At 46.0% G+C, this 23,894-nt stretch overlaps 1 protein-coding gene across 1 annotated transcript in view; it reads right to left on the reverse strand.

The window, feature by feature from the left end:
* The window catches only part of LOC142312964 (uncharacterized), a 118,859-nt gene extending 101,825 nt beyond the window's left edge, over positions 1-17,034 (reverse strand). Inside the window, 6 exon segments of the mRNA XM_075351953.1 lie at positions 5,625-5,716; positions 11,548-11,638; positions 11,836-11,933; positions 12,017-12,140; positions 12,223-12,402; positions 17,014-17,034. Coding sequence (XP_075208068.1) covers positions 5,625-5,716; positions 11,548-11,638; positions 11,836-11,933; positions 12,017-12,140; positions 12,223-12,402; positions 17,014-17,034 — 606 coding nt within the window.
* Positions 17,035-23,894: the final 6,860 nt, after the last annotated feature.

Below are 23,894 nucleotides of genomic sequence, written 5' to 3' on the forward strand. Positions count from 1 at the left end.
TTTTGTGTCCAGCCAGGTACAACTAGGCACCTGGAGATTGGAATTCGTAGAAGCGCCATGTTCTGGCGCTGTATCCAACTCTTCTAGTGGCCCTGGTGCGCCGGTGGAACGCTGGGTAATAAGGGGTTAATGCCAGCTTTATTTACCAGCTAGTATTAAGCCAGGGATTCTTAATGAATGTCAGGCCAAGTTTGACCCAGCCATTAAAATCTCCAATAAAGGGTTAAAAAAAGACATCATAAAGAGAAAAAATACTTTATTAGAAATAAATACACAGACACACTTAGTAACTCCATGTTTATTACTCCCTCTCACCCCTCCACGATCCTGGTCTTCTGTCACCGATCTAGCTCTGCTATATCAGACAGCACAGGGGAGGAAGATGCTTCTGCTCCCCGTGCATCTAATCACTCAATGAGTGACCAGAGGCTGCGGGTTGGTAAGCGGTGACGTCACTGCTGCCACCGTTGCCATAGTAACCAGCCAGGCGGGTTACTATAGCAATGGTGATCTCCGATCACTTGATTCCCGGCGCCACTATTCACCGGCTGTGACAGCTAATCCCTGCATGTGGGCTGACTCTGTAAAGAGTGCCGACATACAGGGACAGGGAACCGAGCATGTACCCGAGCATCTCGCCGGTACCAGTGCTCGCCGAGTATACTGAGTACTGAGATGCTTAGGCGAGCACCACGTACCGACGAGATGCACTGACAGGACCTAGCATGACGTCATAGCCATGTGACCGGTCTGTAGCCAATGAGATAATACAACATTCACATATGACTGGTCACATGACGTCACGGAAGGTCCTTTGGTTACCGTGCGGCACAGCGATGATCGGACTTGGAAGAAGAAGCAGCAGGAGACAGAGTCTGCAGGATGCGTAACGGGACCTGTAAGTATAATGACAATGGTTATTATTAACTGTATTCTTTATTTTACAGCCCCCCGCATCATCACATAACTGTAAAGTCAAAGATCGGTGATCGGTGCGCAAGATCGTGTTATCCCGTTCCCGAGCCTTACAAATCAAGTCTCCCCGATCTTTACAAGTCTCCCTGATCCCGCCCATTGGGGGATCGCCCATCCCTAATCCTAGCATTGCGTGCAATAATAACATAATATTTAGATCTGGGGCAGGATGCTTCGTTGTGGAAAGCTTTCCACGGATTTGGTTACACGTCACATTTTAGTGATTATACTCTGGTACCCATTAATTTCGCAAATAAAGCTTTCTGTAATAAGAACATGTGCATATATATTAAATTTGGTTGATACAAACCATTCTTTCCCTCCCCCAAACCTTTCTGGTCCTCAAAGCTTATCTTGCCTTGTCTTTTGTGTTTCTGTTTCCATCTCACCTCTCCCATTCTTATCTTACTCTTCTAGTCTTTTTCCCCTTTTCTCCATCTAGGGGGATCTCCTTTCCAAAAATGACTCAAATCAATTGTGGATCCTTTAACGTAAGAGACCTCAATGTGCGATTCCAGGCATTGTACGAAATCCATAAAAAAACGGATCTACATTCTATTACTTTAAAAGGCACATTTCAGCAGTTAGTAAATTCAGTTCTAGACACAGTGATTGACCCAGAGGGATAATATGTATTTCTAAAAATCAGAGTCAGCCCCACCATTTTTACAGTAGCCAACTGGTACCTCTATAATACTGAACCTTCTAAAATGTGTATGGCTCTCATATCTTCATTGGCGGATTTCACAGAGTGGGTCCTGGTGGCAGTCAGCGACTTCTATTTTACTCGTCTAGACCAAAAAGTGGATACATCCTTAGGGTACTACCGTATCACACTGACGAATTAGTGCCTTAAAGCAGTCCATTCAGGGCCTCCGTTTGGTGGATGTTTGGTGGGCAGTGCACCTCACGGACCGTGATTATACTTATTACTCCCCGGCTCACACTTCATACAGTCGTATCGACATGTTCCTCCTGAGTCAACATGTTTTGATCTGGCAGATACTGGTCCGATCACACCCCCATTTTTCTTAGCTTCACCTTACTAGATGGCTCTATGAGACCGTGGACCTGGCGACGATTAATGAGTATTTGAAGAGGACCGCACTCCCTTCTTTACCTAAGAAGTTAGTAGTCCCTATCGAGGTGGACTTCTCCGCAGAAGGACTCAAAGAACTCCCGGCAGGAAAGAGCTCAGGACCGGACAGGTTCATCCCCAGATTCTACAAAATATTTAGGGACCAGCTTGCCACATTCCTCACAAAAGTATTTAGCTCAATATCTAATCATACCCCATGGGTTGCCCAGTCCTTGGATGCAGATATTAGTGTTATCCCAAATCCTGGCAAGGACCATACAGTAGTCTCGAATGTTCAGCCCATCTCATTGATAAATGTTGATATCAAGTTGTTTCCCAAAACGTTTGCAAACTGACTAAGGGGTGCTTCACACACAGCGAGCTCGCTGCCGAGATCGCTGCTGAGTCACGCTTTTTGTGACGCAGCAGTGACCTCATTAGCGATCTCGCTGTGTGTGACACTGAGCAGCGATCTGGCCCCTGCTGCGAGATAGCTGCTCGTTACACACAGCCCTGGTTCGTTTTCTTCAAAGGCGCTCTCCCACTGTGACACAGAGATCGCTGTGTGTGACAGCGAGAGAGTGACAAATGAAGCAAGCAGGGAGCAGGAGCCGGCGTCTGGCAGCTGCGGTAAGCTGAAACCAAGATAAACATCGGGTAACCAAGGTGGTTACCCGATATTTACCTTAGTTACCAGCCTCCGCCGCTCTCACGCTGCCTGTGCTGCAGGCTCCGGCTCTCTGCACATGTAGCTGCTGTACACATCGGGTTAATTAACCCGATGTGTACTGTAGCTAGGAGAGCAAGGAGCCAACGCTCAGTGTGCGCGGCTCCCTGCTCCCTGCACACACAGCTAAGCGGTGTGCGCTGGTAACTAATGTAAACATCGGGTAACCATACCCGATGTTTACCTTAGTTACCAGTGTCCGCAGCTTCCAGACGCCGGCTCCGTGCAAGCGCAGCGTCGCTTGCACGTCGCTGCTGGCCGGGGGCTGGTCACTGGTCGCTGGTGAGATCTGCCTGTTTGACAGCTCACCAGCGACCATGTAGCGATGCAGCAGCGATCCTGACCAGGTCAGATCGCTGGTCGGATCGCTGCTGCATCGCTAAAGTGTGAAGGTACCCTTACTCCCCTGTTGCCTGGGATTGTCCACACTGATTAAGTGGGATTTGTCAAAGGGCATAAGGCTAGGGATAACAATAATAAATTGTTTCTCCTTTTCGCCCGGGAGGGGGGGGGCACATGCATTCCCCATGTGCCTGCTCAGAAAAGGCCTTCGATCGGGTCAACTGGTGCTTTATTCTGGCCTCTTTGCGCCAGACAAGTCTAGGTAACAAATTTGTGGAAAAAGATGCCTTTCTCTATAACTGTCCAATGGCTAGGATTAAAGCAAATGGGTTCTTATCCTTCCACTCCATATACATAGTGCCACTCCTCACCAGGTGACCCTTTGTCATCCTTGCTCTGCGTAATTAAATTGGAGCACTTGCCCGTGGCCATTAAAAATAATCCTAATATACATGGGGTGGAAAACAGTGTAAAGGCCCTGTCACACACACAGATAAATCTTTGGCAGATCTGTGGTTGCAGTGAAATCATGGACATATTGTTCCATATGTACACAGCCACAAACCTGGCACTGATTGTCCACAATTTCACTGCAACCACAGATCTGCCACAGATCTGCCACAGATTTGCCACAGATTTGCCACAGATTTGCCACAGATTTGCCACAGATTTATCTGTGTGTGTGACAGGGCCTTTAGGCAGCGCTGTTTGCAGACAATCTCCCCTTCATCTACCAGCCATGTATAACCTTTCCCTCTCTTGATTAAGGAGTTTGAGATGTTTGTCAACCTCAGCAATGTTGAGGTTAACTTTTTCAAATCTGAAGCCCTAAACATGACTCTACGTAATGATGAGGTAGCCTTAATAAAAGATAGCTTTCCTTTTAAATGGCAGTAGGTGCCCGAAAATACTTAGAGGTAGTGGTTTCTAAGGACCCTGCCAATATCCTTCCTCTCAATTTCCGACCCCTGTTAGATAAAACAAATAAAGGACCTTAACAAATATGATAAGAGACACCTATTGTGGTTAGGACGCATTAACACAATTAAAATAGACATCCTTCCTAGATTTAAATTCCTATTCCAGAGAGTCCCCATACCTCTCCCCCCAGTTTCTTTTTCTAAACTTCAGTCGGCGCTCTCGAGGTTTGTGTTGGGAAATGGTAGACACAAGATACAGACATTTAAAAGTGCTGGGGAGGGGTGGGACTTCCCAACTTTAAATTATACCAGAAAACAGCGATACTAACAAGACTAGTAGACTTTCAGTTTCATGAGGAGTCTAAACAATGACGTAATATAGAGCAACTCAGCTTAGAGATACCCCTCTCAATCTACCGTTCATTAGAACTGAAAAAAGGGGACAATTGGGTTGGGAGGCGGACTTACTGAAAATAACCCTTAAAACATGGAATGTGGAGGTTCGGAGGAACTCTCTCTTTGATATGAGCCCTTACACCCCTCTTCTCTAACCCGGAATTCCTACAGGGTTTTAATGCTAAATATTTCCTTCAATGAAAACAGAGGGATGAGCCCCATTTCTATCACATCCTGAAAGTTAGGGAGATGCCATCCCTTGATTCATTACCACAACCAAGAGGAGAGCCATCTTGGCTGGAATACTCCCAGCTACTGTTGAGGAGGACCTTTCCATCAAATACTTAATTAACCTCTTGACAAGGGATTGTGGGAAATATGTCGATTTGCCTTACATAATTCAGGTTTCAGATCATACACATGACACAGATATAAAGATGGCTACCTTTGCCTGTTTCTCCACACCTTGCCTGGAATGCAAGGAATGTCCAGATGTAAGAAGATACCATATAAGGGAAGACCCCTGGTCAAGCTAGAAGACCAACCCAAAGATCAGATGATATCACAGACCAAACGATCCAGCATGGATCCACCAGATGACGTCCCTCCCATCACCATGGATCCATCCAATGATGTCATAGACCCGCCTACAATGACGCCTACCAATCAGCTCATGGACTAACACATTGTTCGACCCACTGACCAATGAACACATCCGGACATTCCCCTTTGCAAGATTATATCAGAGCAAGCTCAGTTGTAATAAAGCAGAGCATGGGCTGACTTCTGTCGAGGAAAGATGAATATCCGACTGTGTCTGATCTCATTTTTCAAGCATGCACTCGATCCACACCAATTAGACCAGGCAGTAGGCAACTAGTGATCTCTGGTTAAGAGTTCACCCTAACACTACGATCCTTCCTCTCTTCTCAGGGTTGTTAGGGCCAGGTGGACGGGCAGACCCAGGAGGTGGATCCACTGGGCTGAACACCTCACCGAGGGCAAGGTGCCCGGTAGCCGGAGCACTACGGGTAGCAGGACAGTCCGTTCAGAGGAGTGGAGTGAAGAAGTCCCTGGGACCACGGGGTCTCTGAAGGTAGTTCGGGTGACGGAGCTCAGGTTCGGAGGCCGAGATGACGTCAGGCAGAGTCCGGAACCAACGGAGCGAGAAGGTGTGTCACCACAGGGATCGGAGATGGTAGGAACTGACGGGATGGCAGACAGTCACCGTTCGGGGTTCGGGTATCGTCAGGACCGGTTGGCGAGGCAGGAGCGGCTCTACGAGAGAGATAGGTAAGTATACCACAAGACACAAGGAGACCTAACTACTAGCTTAGCAAAACACGAAGAACAGGCCCCGCCCACTTGGAAAGGATCCCTCTATATACCCTGTACCTGATTCTTCAATATCCTGTTGGAGGACACTGGCCCTTTAAGAGAGGGTCAATGACCGCGCGCGCGCCCTAATGCGCATGCGCGAGGCCCGGGTGCCAGAAGCCAGAGCAGGAAGCGGTGCACAGGAGGCAGGAGTGCCGGGCTGGAGCAAAGTTGCCGACGGGCGCCGGGAGCGGGGACCGGGCTGCCTGGGGACCGCAGGTGATGGGGCATGGAGGCTGTGGAGCGGGGGACGCCTGGCAGAGGAGCCGGGGAGCGTGGCAGGGGAGCCGGGGATCGTGGCAGGGGAGTCGGGGAGCGTGGCAGGGGAGCCGGGGAGCGTGACAAGGGAGCCGGGGAGCGTGACAAGGGTAGGGAGAATGTATTTTGTGCTCCCCCTACTCAATTTGAAAAGCCGTTGTAATCTCCTCCAGTTTTTCCTCCTTCCTCTCTTTTCTTTCCTTGTTCATTTTTCCCACCCTCTCACCTTTACTCCTCTCTAGCGATCTTTCACTACCACCCTTGGCCACTGTCCTCTGTGGTACAGGCACAATCATACAATTTAAGGTTTGCAATGTTGCAATGTTGCTTGATGTGGGGGTCTACCCATTCCTATTTCCTTTTAATATATGACTGACGGGTTGTTGTTGCTTGTCAATACTGCATGGGTTTTTTTGTACAGTTTGAAGATGTTGGGACAAACACAGATTCAGTATTCAAAATATTATGTTGTTTCTACTATCTTTGTTGTATTGTTATGATATGAAGTTAAAAATGAATAAAATCAGATTAAACATGAAGTAAATTCCCTTTCTCATTCAATTATACAACGATCTGTTATATGGTTTTTGTACAAATTTTTCAATAAAATATATAATTTCTCCCCATGTAAGTTATTTTTAATGGTTTGCAACGCCCCCATCGTATGTGCGGCATGTTCAATTTGATGAATGTGTCGCATACACGAGAAACCCCACGTCACACGTACTTACCTTCCATACGACCTCGATGTCGGCGGCGAACGTTCACTTCCTGGAGTGGGAGAGACGTTCGGCGTCACATCGACGTCACACAGCCGGCCAATAGAAGCAGAGGGGCGGAGATGAGCGGGACGTAAACATAGCGCCCACCTCCTTCCTTCCGCATTGCCGGCCAGGAGCCGCAGGACGCAGGTAAGATCTGTTCATCGTTCCCGGGGTGTCACACACTGCGATGTGTGCTACCCTAGGTACGATGTACAACCTGACGTTCAATTCTTGAGGAATGAACGACGTGCATGCGATGAACGTTTTACCGTTCAATCGCAATCGCACGTAGCTGTTACATGTTACAATGTAACTTACAATGCCGGATGTGCGTCACTTACGACGTGACCCCGCCGACACATCGTAAGATAAATTGTAGCATGTAAAGCAGGCTTTAGTGGCTCAAAGATTTTGAATAGCAACATGGCTTCCATAAACCCATCCAGCAAAATACACTCTCCCAAATTAAATTTTCCCTCTTGTTTCTGAGCCTTGCAGTTTACCCACACCACATAAAGCATCCATATATTTAGCATTGCTGTAGTGAGAAGAACCCACTGTACTTAAGTTGTGCATTTTTCCTGGAGCACAATCTGGGCGCTGTTGTTGGTAATAAAATGGCATACTTGCAATTTTCAGACTGCAACACCTACTGCATGTTAATTTCTGGAAAGGGCATGTGGAGTTAAAAAAGTCACTACAACTCTAGATTAATTCATCGAGTGTTATAATATGCCAAAATGGAGTCACTTTATGGGGTTTTCTTCTGCTTTGGTTTGCTGCCATTCTGTCAGATTCAGCAAATGGTGTGTCCCATCTCCTGTGGGATCTGCTACTGTCACAAGGAGCGGCCTTTTAAATTCTGCAGGTGGTGCTCGTGTTGGGAGCAAATGTCGGAAACAGAATCTCTGGGCAGTGTAGGCACTGTCCAGCCACAAACATTCGGGTGGCTGGGATCAGTAATGTCATTCAGTCTGGCAGTATGGGAGTGTGTGTAGTACAGCTGGAGTAATTTGCTCCATTCTTCAGCCAGTTAGAAAGCACCACATCCTACTTAAGCGCAAAGCATCTTCCTGGATGCTGTCAGATATATCCTTGTTCTCCTCTGGTTCAGTCTGTGCTCAACTCCTGACTAGTGTATTTCTATCCTGTTGTGACCTCGACCTGTTTACTGTCTACTCTTGAGTCTTCTCTTTTTGAATTTTCTCTGTCCTCCTGGTTCTGACCGGCTACCTGAATATTCTTATTGTCATCTCGCACCATTGAAGAGCAACTAACTCTGTGGCCCCAGCCCAAGGGTCCTTGTGGTGTAAGTTCACACCCATGTATAGGAGTTAAATGGTGAAGGGCAAAGTAATCCCTAGGATCTCGAAAGTGGAGTAAATAGCGAATAACCTGTTTGCGGTAGCCATCTTTTGAGCTGCCACGTGACCACAAAGATTGCCTGGAAACTATTTCAGCAAATTGTGTGCTACAATACCTAAATGGTGATTTTTCCATTCTGAGCCCAGCCATGTGCCCAGACAGTACTGTACAACCATATATCGGGCATTGTCGTATTCAGAAGAAGTTGGAAAATAATTTGTAAGGTTCATTTGTTTCCAATAACACTTTGTGAAAATGAAAAAATTGAGGTTACATCAATATTGTAGTAAAATGATAAATAATAATTGTTGTATTCGACTTTGTTTTAATTCTTGAACGCGGTTTTTTAATACAGTGAAAAGTACACTTTTCTAATATCTCAGCTCCTTAAAGCGATTTAAAATCTGATTTGTTATCGAAAAATAGGTTTTATATATTTTACTTAAAGACATAAACACTTGTTGCTAAAATTGTAAGCCTTCTATCATCCACAAAAAATAAATGGAGGTTGGAAATATAAAAGATAATATTGGAAAAAATGCAGCCGACCTAAGGAAGAAATACAGTAGATGTTAATTAACTATTTTGTGTGGTATGACTATCTGTTCTAAAATCATACGAATGGAAAGATTGAAACTTACAAATCTTGCTAAAATATTTGTCAATTTTCTGGTATTTTCAAAATTAAATGCAAAATATATCAACATAAAATTACCAGAAATGTGATGTATAACAGAAAGTATCTCAGAATCACTGGAATCAGAAGAAGCCTCCAAAGTCATCACCTCATAAAGTGACACGTCAGATATGAAAATGGTTCCTGATTAGGAACAGAAAATCGGCAGTGGTTACATCAGAGTATTTTTGGCACTAACTATTGTAGTCAAAATCTGTGAGTATAGATAATAAGAAATCTACTGAAATGATCAAACTCAACAGTCTTCATCAGTAAAAAAAATAGTAACTAGTGGTGAACCATCTCTGGTGTAATTAGAGGATGTGGCTCGGTGGCTCTTGATGATCTAAACTATCTTAAGGCTACTTTACATGCTGCGATATCGGTCCCGATATCGCTAGCGTGGGTACCCGCCCCCATCTGTTGCGCGACACGGGCAAATCGCTGCCCGTGCCGCACAACATCACGCAGACCCGTCACACATACTTACCTGCCCAGCGACGTCGCTGTGACCGGCGAACCGCCTCCTTTGTAAGGGGGCGGTCCGTGCGGCGTCACAGCGACGTCACTGAGCGGCCGCCCAATAGAAGCGGAGGGGCGGAGATGAGCGGCCGGAACATCCCACCCACCTCCTTCCTTCCGCATAGCGGCCGCATAGCGATGTGTGCTGCCGCAGAAGCGACGAACTACATCGTTACTGCTGCAGTAACGATAATCGAGAATGGACCCCCATGTCACCGATGAGCGATTTTGCACGTTTTTGCAACAATGCAAAATCGCTCATCGGTGTCACACGCAGCAACATCGCTAATGCAGCCGGATGTGCATCACAAATTCCGTGACCCCAACGACTCCGCATTAGCGATGTCACAGCGTGTAAAGCCCCCTTTAGGGGTAATATTTTCTGTCAGATTAATTTCCTGAAGAAATATTAGACATTTTAAAAAAACTTTTTCAACTTGTACAGTCATGAGGAGTCTTAGGGGTACTTTACACGCTGCGACATCGCTAGCAATTGCTAGCGATGTCGAGCGCGATAGTATCCGCCCCCATCGCACATGCGATATTGTTTGATAGCTGCCGTAGCGAACATTATCGCTACGGCAGCTTCACACGTACATACCTGCTCGGCGACGTCGCGTTGACTGCCGAACAATCCCTCCTTCAAGGGGGAGGTGCGTTCGGCGTCACCGCGATGTCATTAAGCGGCTGGCCAATAGAAGCGGAGGGGCGGAGATGAGCGGGACATAACATCCCGCCCACCTCCTTCCTTCCGCATTGCCGGTGGACGCAGGTAAGGAGAGGTTTGTCGTTCCTGCGACATCACACATAGCGAAGTGTGGTGGTGCAGGAACAACAAACAACATCGTACCGGTAGCAGCGACATTATGGAATGTCACGATCAACGATTTTTCACGTATTTGCGATCGGTGATCGTCGCTCCTAGGGCTTACACGCTGCGATGTCGGTAACGTGCCAGATGTGCGTCACTAACGACGTGACCCCGACAATATATCGTTACCGATGTCGCAAAGTGTAAAGCCCGCCTTAAAGTTAGATCTCGGGCATTTGGCAGAGACAATGGAGACCTTTTACTTAATGTCTACCAGAGAATTGCACTCACATAAGTGAGGCAGGCCAATTCCACCACAATCATATATCATACAGAATGAACCTGTAACAAAAAAAGACGTGGAATAAAAGATTTTTATATCCCAAAGAAGAACGTATGTTTGAGGGGAGGAGTCCAAAACTAAACTGGAGTTGCAGTCATTTATGATGGAGGAATGGCGCTACTATGAGTCCTGACCAGAACAGTAGAGAAAGTATTGGTGCTCCCCAATTCAGCAGCGATTGTGCTGTACTTTGAAATTACTTAGGATAAAAAACATAATGGAGTTTCTGAAGTGGAGTGATACCTTGAAATCAGGGGTCATGCCATGCAACGCATCTCCTGCGCAGATGTGAATTAATGTATATTAGAGTCATCAATCACACGCAGCTCAGAGATATATCATGGAATCGGTGTGATATTTTGCCTGTAGTTTATTGCAATCCCCTTCAAAGTTAGTCAGTTTTAAAAGAAATTGTAACGTCAAGAGAATGGGAAAAATCTGTTATTGTACAAAAATTCACACTTGGCTCTCACTGCACATTTAATGTTGTTGATCATAAATGCAAAGTTTGACCAAAAATTCTGGACCTGGCCTTGTAGGGACTATATGAGCACATTCAGCAGCACAAAAGGGAGAGAAGGGAGATTCAGCCAATAAGATATCAGGATTCTAAGAAGGAAATAGCATCATTATCTTACAATTTCTCTTAGGCGCCAATCATAATATTTTTCTTCAAGTGATTTTCTAATTTGTCAGCACATTCTACATACACTGCCATTTGGCTTTGTAGCTTACAGATCCGGGCAGGTAAAGGTCAACATCTTCTAATTCCAAGAGGTAGGTAGACCCTTCAGGTTGTAAGGTCTATAGAAGAAGGGCTTTCAGTGCCTAAAGTAATTTGAGCAATTCCAGGTGAAAGAAAATGTTGTGATCTAGCAGCAAAACGGTGACCATACAATTGTGATATGGCTGCACTACATCGGCGATAAAGCAGCCACAGCCGGTGACTGAGAAGAATCTGTGACTTCTCTGCATTTAGTGGTCACTACTCACCTGGGCGGTTATCTGTAGGAATCTCCTCTTTACTCCACTCATCACCCCTCACATATGCCTCTGTAGGATTAATATGGGTCAGATCTTCCCACTGAAAGAAATATTGTAAAAGTCACAGACAGATGGAGAAGTCACATCTATGATCAGCTCTAATCCTGCCATCTCCACCGCTCTCATTACACAAGTATAACACATATAATACTGGAGGATAAAACAAGACTGAGCACAAGACCTTCACAGCCGTCTACACATCATAGGGAGATTTCATGGCCCCTTCTCTCCATCTACCTGATGATCCTGAGGAACATCGGGATCTTCTTGTTTACAGTCCTGTGGGAGAAGAGGACGGGGACATCTCTCTGGTGTTGTCCTCTTACTGGATAGAACTGGAGGAGACACATACAGGGACTGAATTCATTCCTTACATACAGATAATTATAGGCCGTGTGTATTTAGTCCTGTCTATTACCTGGTGATGTGAGGGGCTGGGGAACCTCCATCATGACGTCTTTGTACAGATCTTTGTGTCCTTCTAAATACTCCCACTCCTCCATGGAGAAATAGACGGTGACATCCTGACACCTTATAGGAACCTGACACATACAATGATACAGTCACCGCCCGATCCCTTCATAGCGTTACTGTATAATGTCCCAGCATTCCCAGCAGTGTCACCTCTCCAGTCAGCAGCTCAATCATCTTGTAGGTGAGTTCTAGGATCTTCTGGTCATTGATGTCCTCATGTATCGGGGGGTGAGGTGGAGGCCCCGAGATTGGGCTCAGGGGTCTTCCCCATCCCTCAGACACAGGGGCCTGACAGCGCTCACTAGAGGTCTTCTTCACTACTGTGTAATCCTGGTTATGGAGAGACACAGTTAGGCTATGTGCGCACAGTGCGTTTTTGCACGTTTTTCGGGTGCGTTTTTGGCCTTAAAACTGCAGGACTTTGCTTCCCCAGCAAAGTCTATGAGTTTTCATTTTTGCTGTCCGCACACATCTGGTTTTTTTACCTGCGTTTTTGAGTTAAAAAAAAAAAAATGGACATGTCAGTTCTTTCCTGTGTTTTTCTGCGTTTTCCGCCCATGCAATGCATTGGAAAAACGCAGCAAAACGCAGAGATCAAAAATGCAGCAAAACGCAGCCAAAAACGCACCAAATTGCGGCAAAAACGCATGCGTTTTTTGATGCGTTTTTTTCGACGCGGGTGCATTTTTGTGCATTTTTAGCGGCCAAAAACGCAGCATCAAAACAACGCAGCGTGCGCACATAGCCTTAGAAATCTCACTCCAGACATTTCCAGAGTCCTCACCTCTCCAGTTCTGTCCATCTGTTATTCCCATAGATAAGAATGATGTAATGTGACGTCATCAGAATCTCTCACCTCTCCAGTAAGCCGGAAGAGGATCTCTAGGGTGAGGTGTAATATCCTCTCCGCCATCTTGTCTCTGTCCATTGCAATCCTTGAGAAATAAATCAGAAAGATTATTTTATATAGAAATTCTCCACAATATTGTAGGGACCTGAATGGGAAAATCATGGGCTGATGTAAAATCATAATCCCATGTAATATAAAAGGAGGAAACATCAAAAAAAGTCAGACATTGCTGCTTTTCTGCTTCCACAGAATTTTTTTAAAACACAAAACTAATGAAACAGGCCTGGACAGAAAGGATACCCAGTGGCGTACCGTCCATAGAGGCAGACTACGCTGCTGCTACGGGGCCCGTGACCTAAAAGGGCCCGGAGCGGCTGCCCGTGGTGTGTGCACTTTTCCATCATTCCCAGCATGGGCGGCTGCCCCGGCCGTCACCAAGCAGCTGATTAAGGGGGGGGGGGGGGCCGCACTGTGTGAATAGCTGCAGGCACCAACACAGAGGAGCAGACTCACCCACAGTGCACAGCGTGGCCTCTGCTGTAGAGGGGTGAATGGCCAGGCCAGCAACTTCTATCAGAGAACTGTGAGAGCTTCCAGGAGGGGAACAGCCAATCAGGAGAGGGGGCGGAGCTTGTTCAGCACAGCCGCGGGAAAAATGAAAATGAAAGCTAAACAGTGCAGAAAGAGTACAGACCTGACAAGAAGCCAACAGAGCAGAATAAACACAGACCTGACAAGAAGCCAACAGAGCAGAATAAACACAGACCTGACAAGGAGAGACAGAGCAGAATAAACACAGACCTGACAAGAAGCCAACAGAGCAGAATAAGCAGAGACTGACAAGAAGCCAACAGAGCAGAATAAACACAGACCTGACAAGAAGCCAACAGAGCAGAATAAACACAGACCTGACAAGAAGAGACAGAGCAGAATAAGCAGAGACTGACAAGAAGATAACAGAGCAGAATAAGCAAAGACCTGACAAGAAGATAACAGAGCAGAATAAACACAGACCTGACAAGAAGCCAACAGAGCAGAATAAACACAGACCTGACAAGAAGCCAACAGAGCAGAATAAACACAGACCTGACAAGAAGAGACAGAGCAGAATAAGCAGAGACTGACAAGAAGATAACAGAGCAGAATAAGCAAAGACCTGACAAGAAGATAACAGAGCAGAATAAACACAGACCTGACAAGAAGATAACAGAGCAGAATAAACACAGACCTGACAAGGAGAGACAGAGCAGAATAAGCAGAGGAAAGAGAGAGCTAAGCAAACAAGAAGAAGCTGAGAACAGAAGCACCAGAGAGAAAAAGCAGATGCAAGTTCTGAACAGCACAGCCAGGAGGAGCCACAGGAAGTGGAGGCAGAAGCCACTTACATCATCTCTCACAGCACAGGAGCAGGTGAGTATAATAATGTACAAATGTCTGCCTGTAACACTACAGAAACTGCCCTGTGCTGTGTTATCCCTGTGTGTAATATCTGTACTAAAAGGTACATGGTGTACAAGGTGTACCATCCGCAAGCGCAAAGTAAATGCTCTGTGCAGCAGAGCATGAAGCAGAGCCAATATACCAGATGTGGTGCTGCATAGGGGGTATCAGAGTAGCAGAGAAGCCCCATGTATGGCAGCCATAAGCGTGGGGCTTCTCTCCTACTCTGATACCCCCTCTGCAGTGCCACATCTGGTATATTGGCTCTGCTTCATGCTCTGCTGCACAGCGCTGGTATATTGGGTCTGCTTCATGCTGTGCTGCACAGTGCTGGTATATTGGGTCTGCTTCATGCTGTGCTGCACAGCGCTGGTATATTGGCTCTGCTTCATGCTCTGCTGCACAGTGCTGGTATATTGGGTCTGCTTCATGCTGTGCTGCACAGCGCTGGTATATTGGCTCTGCTTCATGCTCTGCTGCACAGTGCTGGTATATTGGGTCTGCTTCATGCTGTGCTGCACAGCGCTGGTATATTGGCTCTGCTTCATGCTGTGCTGCACAGCGCTGGTATATTGGCTCTGCTTCATGCTCTGCTGCACAGCGCTGGTATATTGGGTCTGCTTCATGCTGTGCTGCACAGCGCTGGTATATTGGCTCTGCTTCATGCTCTGCTGCACAGCGCTGGTATATTGGGTCTGCTTCATGCTGTGCTGCACAGCGCTGGTATATTGGCTCTGCTTCATGCTCTGCTGCACAGCGCTGGTATATTGGGTCTGCTTCATGCTGTGCTGCACAGCGCTGGTATATTGGCTCTGCTTCATGCTCTGCTGCACAGCGCTGGTATATTGGGTCTGCTTCATGCTGTGCTGCACAGCGCTGGTATATTGGCTCTGCTTCATGCTGTGCTGCACAGCGCTGGTATATTGGCTCTGCTTCATGCTCTGCTGCACAGCGCTGGTATATTGGCTCTGCTTCATGCTCTGCTGCACAGCGCTGGTATATTGGGTCTGCTTCATGCTGTGCTGCACAGCGCTGGTATATTGGCTCTGCTTCATGCTCTGCTGCACAGCGCTGGTATATTGGGTCTGCTTCATGCTGTGCTGCACAGCGCTGGTATATTGGCTCTGCTTCATGCTCTGCTGCACAGCGCTGGTATATTGGGTCTGCTTCATGCTGTGCTGCACAGCGCTGGTATATTGGCTCTGCTTCATGCTCTGCTGCACAGCGCTGGTATATTGGGTCTGCTTCATGCTGTGCTGCACAGCGCTGGTATATTGGCTCTGCTTCATGCTCTGCTGCACAGCGCTGGTATATTGGGTCTGCTTCATGCTGTGCTGCACAGCGCTGGTATATTGGCTCTGCTTCATGCTCTGCTGCACTGCGCTGGTATATTGGCTCTGCTTCATGCTCTGCTGCACAGCGCTGGTATATTGGCTCTGCTTCATGCTCTGCTGCACAGCGCTGGTATATTGGGTCTGCTTCATGCTGTGCTGCACAGCGCTGGTATATTGGCTCTGCTTCATGCTCTGCTGCACAGCGCTGGTATATTGGGTCTGCTTCATGCTGTGCTGCACAGCGCTGGTATATTGGCTCTGCTTCATGCTCTGCTGCACAGCGCTGGTATATTGGGTCTGCTTCATGCTGTGCTGCACAGCGCTGGTATATTGGCTCTGCTTCATGCTCTGCTGCACAGCGCTGGTATATTGGGTCTGCTTCATGCTGTGCTGCACAGCGCTGGTATATTGGCTCTGCTTCATGCTCTGCTGCACAGCGCTGGTATATTGGGTCTGCTTCATGCTGTGCTGCACAGCGCTGGTATATTGGCTCTGCTTCATGCTCTGCTGCACTGCGCTGGTATATTGGGTCTGCTTCATGCTGTGCTGCACAGCGCTGGTATATTGGCTCTGCTTCATGCTCTGCTGCACTGCGCTGGTATATTGGGTCTGCTTCATGCTGTGCTGCACAGCGCTGGTATATTGGCTCTGCTTCATGCTCTGCTGCAGAGCGCTTGTATATTGGCTCTGCTTCATGCTCTGCTGCAGAGCACTGGTATATTGGCTCTGCTTCATGCTCTGTTGCACAGCGCTGGTATAGTGGCTCTGCTTCATGCTCTGTTGCACAGAGCGTTTACTTGCTGACGGTTTCCCTTTTATTCTAATACTCTTTTGCAGCACCTATATCAGGCTCATCAGGCCTGTTTTATGCTTTGCCGCACAGAGCGTTTATCCCAGTCCTCCACCCCCTTCTCTTAGCCCGGCACATGTATATTTCTGTTCTTTTTGGCATATTTTTGCATTCGTTGCCCCATATCTATATCTGTACAGGGATTGATAGTTCCTGGGTCAGTGGATCATCACACTGGCTATAGAATCCTATGTATTACTTTTTTCGTTATTTGATTGGATCACATGGATGCCCTGACATGTTAGCAGTGAGCTATAATAGCCTGTAATGAAGCTATGCATATGACTCTGTGCTGGCTGTGTAGCATGACGCTTATTTAATCAATGTATTGTTATTGTGCATTATTGTTTATGGGCCTATTATAAGAGTGGGTTATCATAATTGCCTTTTCTGATATACTGGGTCTGCTTCAGGCTCGGTTGCACAGAGCATTATTCAGGGATACCTGACGTTCTTCATTTTTATACTAATCCTTCTGCAGTGCCCATATCCGGTATATTACTTGATAGGTTGAATTTAGCTGTACATATGTCTCTGTGCTAGCTGTGTGGCGCTGCACATACTTATTGCATGTTTTGTATTGTTATGTGCATTCACTGTATATGGGTATTGTATTACAGTAGGTTATCACACTTTTGCGGAGGTTGTCATTTGGGATTTGTTCATGCTTTTAAAGGGAACCTGTCACCAGATTTGGTGACTATAAGCTGCAGCCACGACCAGTGGGCTCTTATATACAGTAGTCTAACATCCTGTATATAAGAGTCCAGGCCGCTGTGTAGAACATAAAAATGACTTTATAATACTCACCTAAGGGGTCGATGCGGTGCAGACTGGTCAGACGGGTGTCTCTGTTCTCTGGTACCGGCGCCTCCTCTTTGGCCATCTTTGCCCTCCTTCTTCTGAAGCCCGGGTGCATGACGCATCCTATGTCATCCACAATAGCCGGTCTTGCACAGGCGCACTACAATACTTTGATCTGCCCTACTCAGGGCAGATCAGTGCGCCTGCGCAGGGCCTCAGTGCCAGCTAGTGTGGATGATGTACTGTAGGACATGTCATGCACCTAGGCTTCAGAAGAAGGAGGACAAAGATGGCCAAAAGAAGAGGCGCCGGTACCGGAGAACAGAGACACCCGTCCCACCCGTCTGCGCTGCACCGACCGTTAGGTGAGTATTATAGAGTGATTTTTATGTTCTACACAGCGGCCTGGGCTCTTATATACAGGATGTTAGAATGCTGTATATAAGAGCCTACTGGTGGTGGCTGCAGCTTACAGGACCAAAATCTAGTGACAGATTCCCTTTAAATACTTTTATTATGTGTTTTTACTGTCCTTTTGGAGTTATTAAAGATTGTTATATTTATATCTAGCATTTCCATTTTTTGGTGTGGGCATCTATTATGTGTCAGCTTTTTTATTCTTCTGTTTTGGTCATATTGTGATCATTCAGCGGTTTTATTGATTTTGTCTGGGTGTGCACCCCATTTTTTTGTATATACAGTGGAACCTCGGTGTACGAGTAACTTGGTGTGCGAGTTTCTCGCTATACGAGCAAAGCTTGCTGTAAATTTGTAACGCAGTTTGCGAGCAAGCTTTGCTATACGAGCAAATACTCACTGCACACACTTCCGTTTCCGTACTTTTAACCGCGCTCTGACCCGCTCTTGCAGTCCCCACAAACACACACACGCATATTATGCTCACCTTACCTTCCATTCCATCGCCGGCCTCCTGGATCTTGTAATTCGCCGGTATAGGATGTGTATCCGGTAACCATCGCAACGATGGAGAAACTTCCGCTGTCAGCCGTTGGATGGTGGTTATATTCAGACTCAATGTGGTGATAATATTTAGTCATGGTGTGTCGGCATTATTTTGCAATGTATATAGTAGTATTATTGGTTTTGGTATGGTGGGTGTTGTTCAGTATCACTATATAGTATCTGATATTTTTTTAATTGTATGACACGTTTGTTGATGCAAAAAGAGATATAGATATTTATAGATTCGTATTATTTAATTATTTTTCCGCTGGCAGTAAATGTATCATTAACTACTGTGAGACACTTTGGTAGAACTATTTTTTCAGTACTGTTTACCATGGAGATCTGTGGTTTGTTGGCAGCGGCTGATTCCACTGTTTGCAGGCCCTGCGGTGCTCAGCGAGCTTCCGGCCCTGCGGTGCTCAGCGTGCGTCAGGCCCTGTGGTGCGGTGCTCTGCAAGTGTCGGGCCTTGCGGTGCTCTTCGAGTGTCAGGCCCTGCGGTGCTCTTCGAGTGTCAGGCGCTGCGGTGCTCTGCGAGTGTCGGGCCCTGCGGTGCTCTGCAAATGTCAGGCGCTGCGGTGCTCTATGAGCAACACAGTCACAAAACAGAAGCACAGGCACACAGCACTGACTAGACTGATGCGCTGCAGACGGAGCCGCGCCCGGTAATAGTCTCCTTACTGGACTGGTAGATGTAGAGCCTGGCTAGAATAAAGATTAATTCATAATGTGTATATACAGTGCTGGCCAAAAGTATTGGCACCCCTGCAATTCTGTCAGATAATACTCAGTTTTTTCTTGAAAATAATTGCAATCACAAATTCTTTGGTATTATCTTCTTTTATTTTGCTTGCAATGAAAAAACACAAAAGAGAATGAAACAAAAATCAAATCATTGATCATTTCACACAAAACTCCAAAAATGGGCCAGACAAAAGTATTGGCACCCTTAGCCTAATACTTGGTTGCATAACCTTTAGCCAAAATAACTGCGAACAACCGCTTCCGGTAACCATCAATGAGTTTCTTACAATGCTCTGCTGGAATTTTAGACCATTCTTCTTTGGCAAACTGCTCCAGGTTCCTGAGATTTGAAGGGTGCCTTCTCCAAACTGCCATTTTGAGATTTCTCCACAGGTGTTCTATGGGATTCAGGTCTGGACTCATTGCTGGCCACTTTAGTTGTCTCCAATGCTTTCTTTCAAACCATTTTCTAGTGCTTTTTGAAGTGTGTTTTGGGTCATTGTCCTGCTGGAAGACCCATGACCTCTGAGCAAGACCCAGCTTTCTCACACTGGGCCCTACATTATGCTGCAAAATTTGTTGGTAGTCTTCAGACTTCATAATGCCATGCACACGGTCAAGCAGTCCAGTGCCAGAGGCAGCAAAGCAACCCCAAAACATCAGGGAACCTCCACCATGTTTGACTGTAGGGACCGTGTTCTTTTCTTTGAATGCCTCTTTTTTTTCCCTGTAAACTCTATGCTGATGGTATCGCGGGCGGAGGAGGGGACGCTGCGCTCACCCACTGCTCGGGTCCGGCTGCTGTTGCTGCTGCTCGGTGGTGGCTCGAGCGGTGGGCCGGATCCCGGGGACCCGAGCGGCGTTCCTCGCCCGTGAGTGAAAGGGGGGTTGGTGTGTGGTTTGGGGAGATATTGTCCGTGACGCCACCCACGGTTGTGGTGAAGTTGGCTGCTGGGAAACCCCGGAGGTTCCCTTTGCTAACGGATTTGACCGGTTTTACGGCGACTCCTAGCCTGGTCGGGGTCCGTAGGCCCTGCCGAATGGTGCTGGCTTCTTTTCACTCCCCAATCCGGTACCGGCGGGCCACTGCCCGTCCCCGGTCCATACGATTCACTCAAATCAGCCTCTCCTGCAGACGGTCACCACCGTCTGCCAACCTTGCTGGGTGCCCGGGCCACACACCCGGACACGGTCAGTCTCCTCTCCTACCACTTCACTCTCTAAAACTCCACTGAAAACCGTTTTAGGCTTTCTTAGGTAAGTTTTGGCAAACTCCAGCACGGCTTTTTTATGTCTCGGGGTAAGAAGTGGGGTCTTCCTGGCAGGGCTGTGGAGTCGGTAAGCCAAACCTTCGACTCCGACTCCGACTCCGACTCCTCAAATTCTCTTGCACCGACTCCGACTCCGGCTCCGACTCCGACTCCGGCTCCGACTCCGACTCCTACATATATTGCTTATAGTTAGGTGAAAAATTTATTGTAGTACATGAATATGTGTATGTGAACATCAGACATTTAATAATTTTTATGATACAATAATCAAGATATTTGGATAGAACATAAAATATATTTATTGGAATACAACTTTAGAACACAAAAAACTGTAATAAATTGTAAATATGTAATACACTATGTAATATACAGTAGATTACATATATATCTTGTGTGTGTATATACACTGTGTATATATATATATGTATATACAGTGTATATACACACACAAGATATATATGTAATCTACTGTATATTACATAGTGTATTACATATTTACAATTTATTACAGTTTTTTGTGTTCTAAAGTTGTATTCCAATAAATATATTTTATGTTCTATCCAAATATCTTGATTATTGTATCATAAAAACAATTAAATGTCTGATGTTCACATTGTACTACAATACATTTTTCACTTAAATATAAGCATTATACTAAATGTTATTATTTAGTAAAATATTCAGCACATTCTGCATTGCACTCCTGTCCCCAATTTATTATATATTTTAGGAGTCGGAGTCGGTGCATTTTATACCGACTCCGACTCCGACTCCGACTCCACCAAAATGAGCTCCGACTCCGACTCCACGACTCCGACTCCGACTCCACAGCCCTGCTTCCTGGGTATCCTACCATACAGTCCCTTTTCATTCAGACGCCGACGGATAGTACAGGTTGACACTGTTGTACCCTCGGACTGCAGGGCAGCTTGAACTTGTTTGGATGTTAGTCGAGGTTCTTTATCCACCATCCTCACAATCTTGCGTTGAAATCTCTCGTCAATTTTTCTTTTCCTTCCACATCTAGGGAGGTTAGCCACAGTGCCATGGGCTTTAAACTTCTTGATGACACTGTGCACCGTAGACACAGGAACTTTCAGGACTTTGGAGATGGACTTGTAGCTTTGAGATTGCTCATGCTTCCCCGCAATTTGGAGTCTCAAGTCCTCAGACAGTTCTTTCTTTTCTCCATGCTCAATGTGGTACACACAAGAACACAGGACAGAGGTTGAGTCAACTTTAATCCATATCAACTGGCTGCAAGTGTGATTTAGTTATTGCCAACACCTGTTAGGTGCCACAGGTAAGTTACAGGTGCTGTTAATTACACAAATTAGAGAAGCATCACTTGATTTTTCAAACCGTGCCAATACTTTTGTCCACCCCCTTTTTTATGTTTGGTGTGGAATTATATTCAATTTGGATTTATGACAATTTTTTTTCATTGAAGACAAATTAAATGAAGATAATAATAACAAAGAATTTGTGATTGCCATCATTTTAAGGATGAAACTGAGTAGTATCTGACGGAATTGCAGGGGTGCCAATACTTTTGGCCAGCACTGTATGCCCCCCAATAACTTGTATGCCCCTCACTGGCCCCTAGTAACTTGTATGTCCCCCCCCCCAGCAATGTATATGCTGTTTATTATGTTAATAATAATAATTAATAATAATAATTGTATTCATTTATATAGCGCTATTAATTCCACAGCGCTTCACATACATTGACAACACTGTCCCCATTGGGGCTCACAATCTAGGGTCCCTATCTGTATGTCTTTGGAGTGTGGGAGGAAACCGGAGAACCCGGAGGAAACCCACGCAAACACGGGGAGAACATACAAACTCCTTGCAGATAGTGTCCTTGGTGGGATTTGATTCCAGGACCCCAGTGCTGCAAGACTGCAGTGCTTAACACTGAGCCACCATGCCGCCCATATTTTATTGTATTTTTTGAATGGGGGGGGGGCCCAATCAGACTTTTGCTATGGGGCCCCATGATTTCTATGTACGCCCCTGATGGTACCCCTGAAAATAATGTGACAAACGGGACGTGTTAAATCAAGGTGTCTCCACTAATTAGCATCACAGGTGTCTACAATCTTGTAATCAGTCAGTGGGCCTGTATACAGGGCTACAGATACTGACTGTGCTGTATGGTGAAATGGTGTGTACTACACTCAATATGGACCAGAGGAAGCAAAGGAAAGAGTTGACTCAGGAGATTGAAAGAAAATTATAGACGAGCATGTTAAAAGGTAAAGGTTAAAAGACCATCTGAAAGCAGTTTGATGATCCTGTGACTACAGTTGCACATATTATTCAGAAATTTAAGATCCATGGGACTGTAGCCAACCTCCCTGGACGTGGCTGCGGAAGGAAAATTGATGACAAATCAAAAAGACGGATAATACGAATGGCAACAAAAGAGCCCAAATACATTTCTAAAGAGATTATACAGTGAACTTCAAGCTCAAGGAACATCAGTGTCAGATCGCACCATCCGTCATTGAGCCAAAGTGGACTTCATAGGAGACGACCAAGGAGGACACCATTGTTGAAAAAAAAAAATCATAATAAGACAGACCTGAATTTGCCAAACTACATGTTGACAAGCCACAAAGCTTCTGGGGGGAATGTCCTATGGACAGATGAGACACAAATGGAACTTTTTGGCAAGGCACATCAGCCCTATGTTCACAGACAAAACAATGAAGCATATCAAGAAAAGAACACTGTCTCTACTGTGAAACATGGAGGAGGCTCAGTAATGCTCTGGGGCTGCTTTGCTGCATCTCGCACAGGGTGTCTTGAATCTGTGCAGGGTACAATGAAATCTCAAGACTATCAAGGTATTCTAGAGAGAAATGTGCTGCCCAGTGTTAGAAAGCTTGGGCTCAGTAGCAGGTCATGGGTCTTGCAATAGGATAATGACCCAAAACACACAGCTAAAAACACCCAAGAAGGGCTAAGAAGAAAACATTGGACTATTCTGAAGTGGCTTCTATGAGCCCTGACATAAATCCTATTGACCATGTTTGGAAAGATATGAAACATGCCGTCTGGAAAAGGCAACCTTCACACACCAGACAACTGGAGCAGTTTGCTCTTGAAGAGTGGGCCAAAATACCTGTCGAGAGGTGCAGAAGTCACGTTGAGAGTTACATGAATCGTGTGATTGCCTCAAAAGGTTATGCAACAAGATATATAGTTAAGGAAGGAAGGAAGGATGCCATCATATCTGTCTATTTTTTTTTTTAATTCTGTGGAAGCATAAAAGCAATGTTAGACTTTCATTTGTTCATTTTCATAGATTTTTTTAATTTATCATTACTTTTCTCAAAGTCAAGTTATTTCTGTGACCATTGTGGGTTTTTCTTTCATTAAACGAGGGGTACCAAAGAATTTGACCACGTGTGTAAAAACCCCCCACACACACTGCCCCTCTGTATAATATCCCGACACACACAATGACCCTCTATATAATATTCCCACACACTGCCCCTCTGTATAATATCACACATACACACTACCCCGCTGTATAATATCCACCACACACACT

The sequence above is a fragment of the Anomaloglossus baeobatrachus genome, chromosome 5 (genome assembly GCF_048569485.1).
Source record: "Anomaloglossus baeobatrachus isolate aAnoBae1 chromosome 5, aAnoBae1.hap1, whole genome shotgun sequence".
In the NCBI taxonomy this organism is placed as follows: Eukaryota; Metazoa; Chordata; class Amphibia; order Anura; family Aromobatidae; genus Anomaloglossus; species Anomaloglossus baeobatrachus.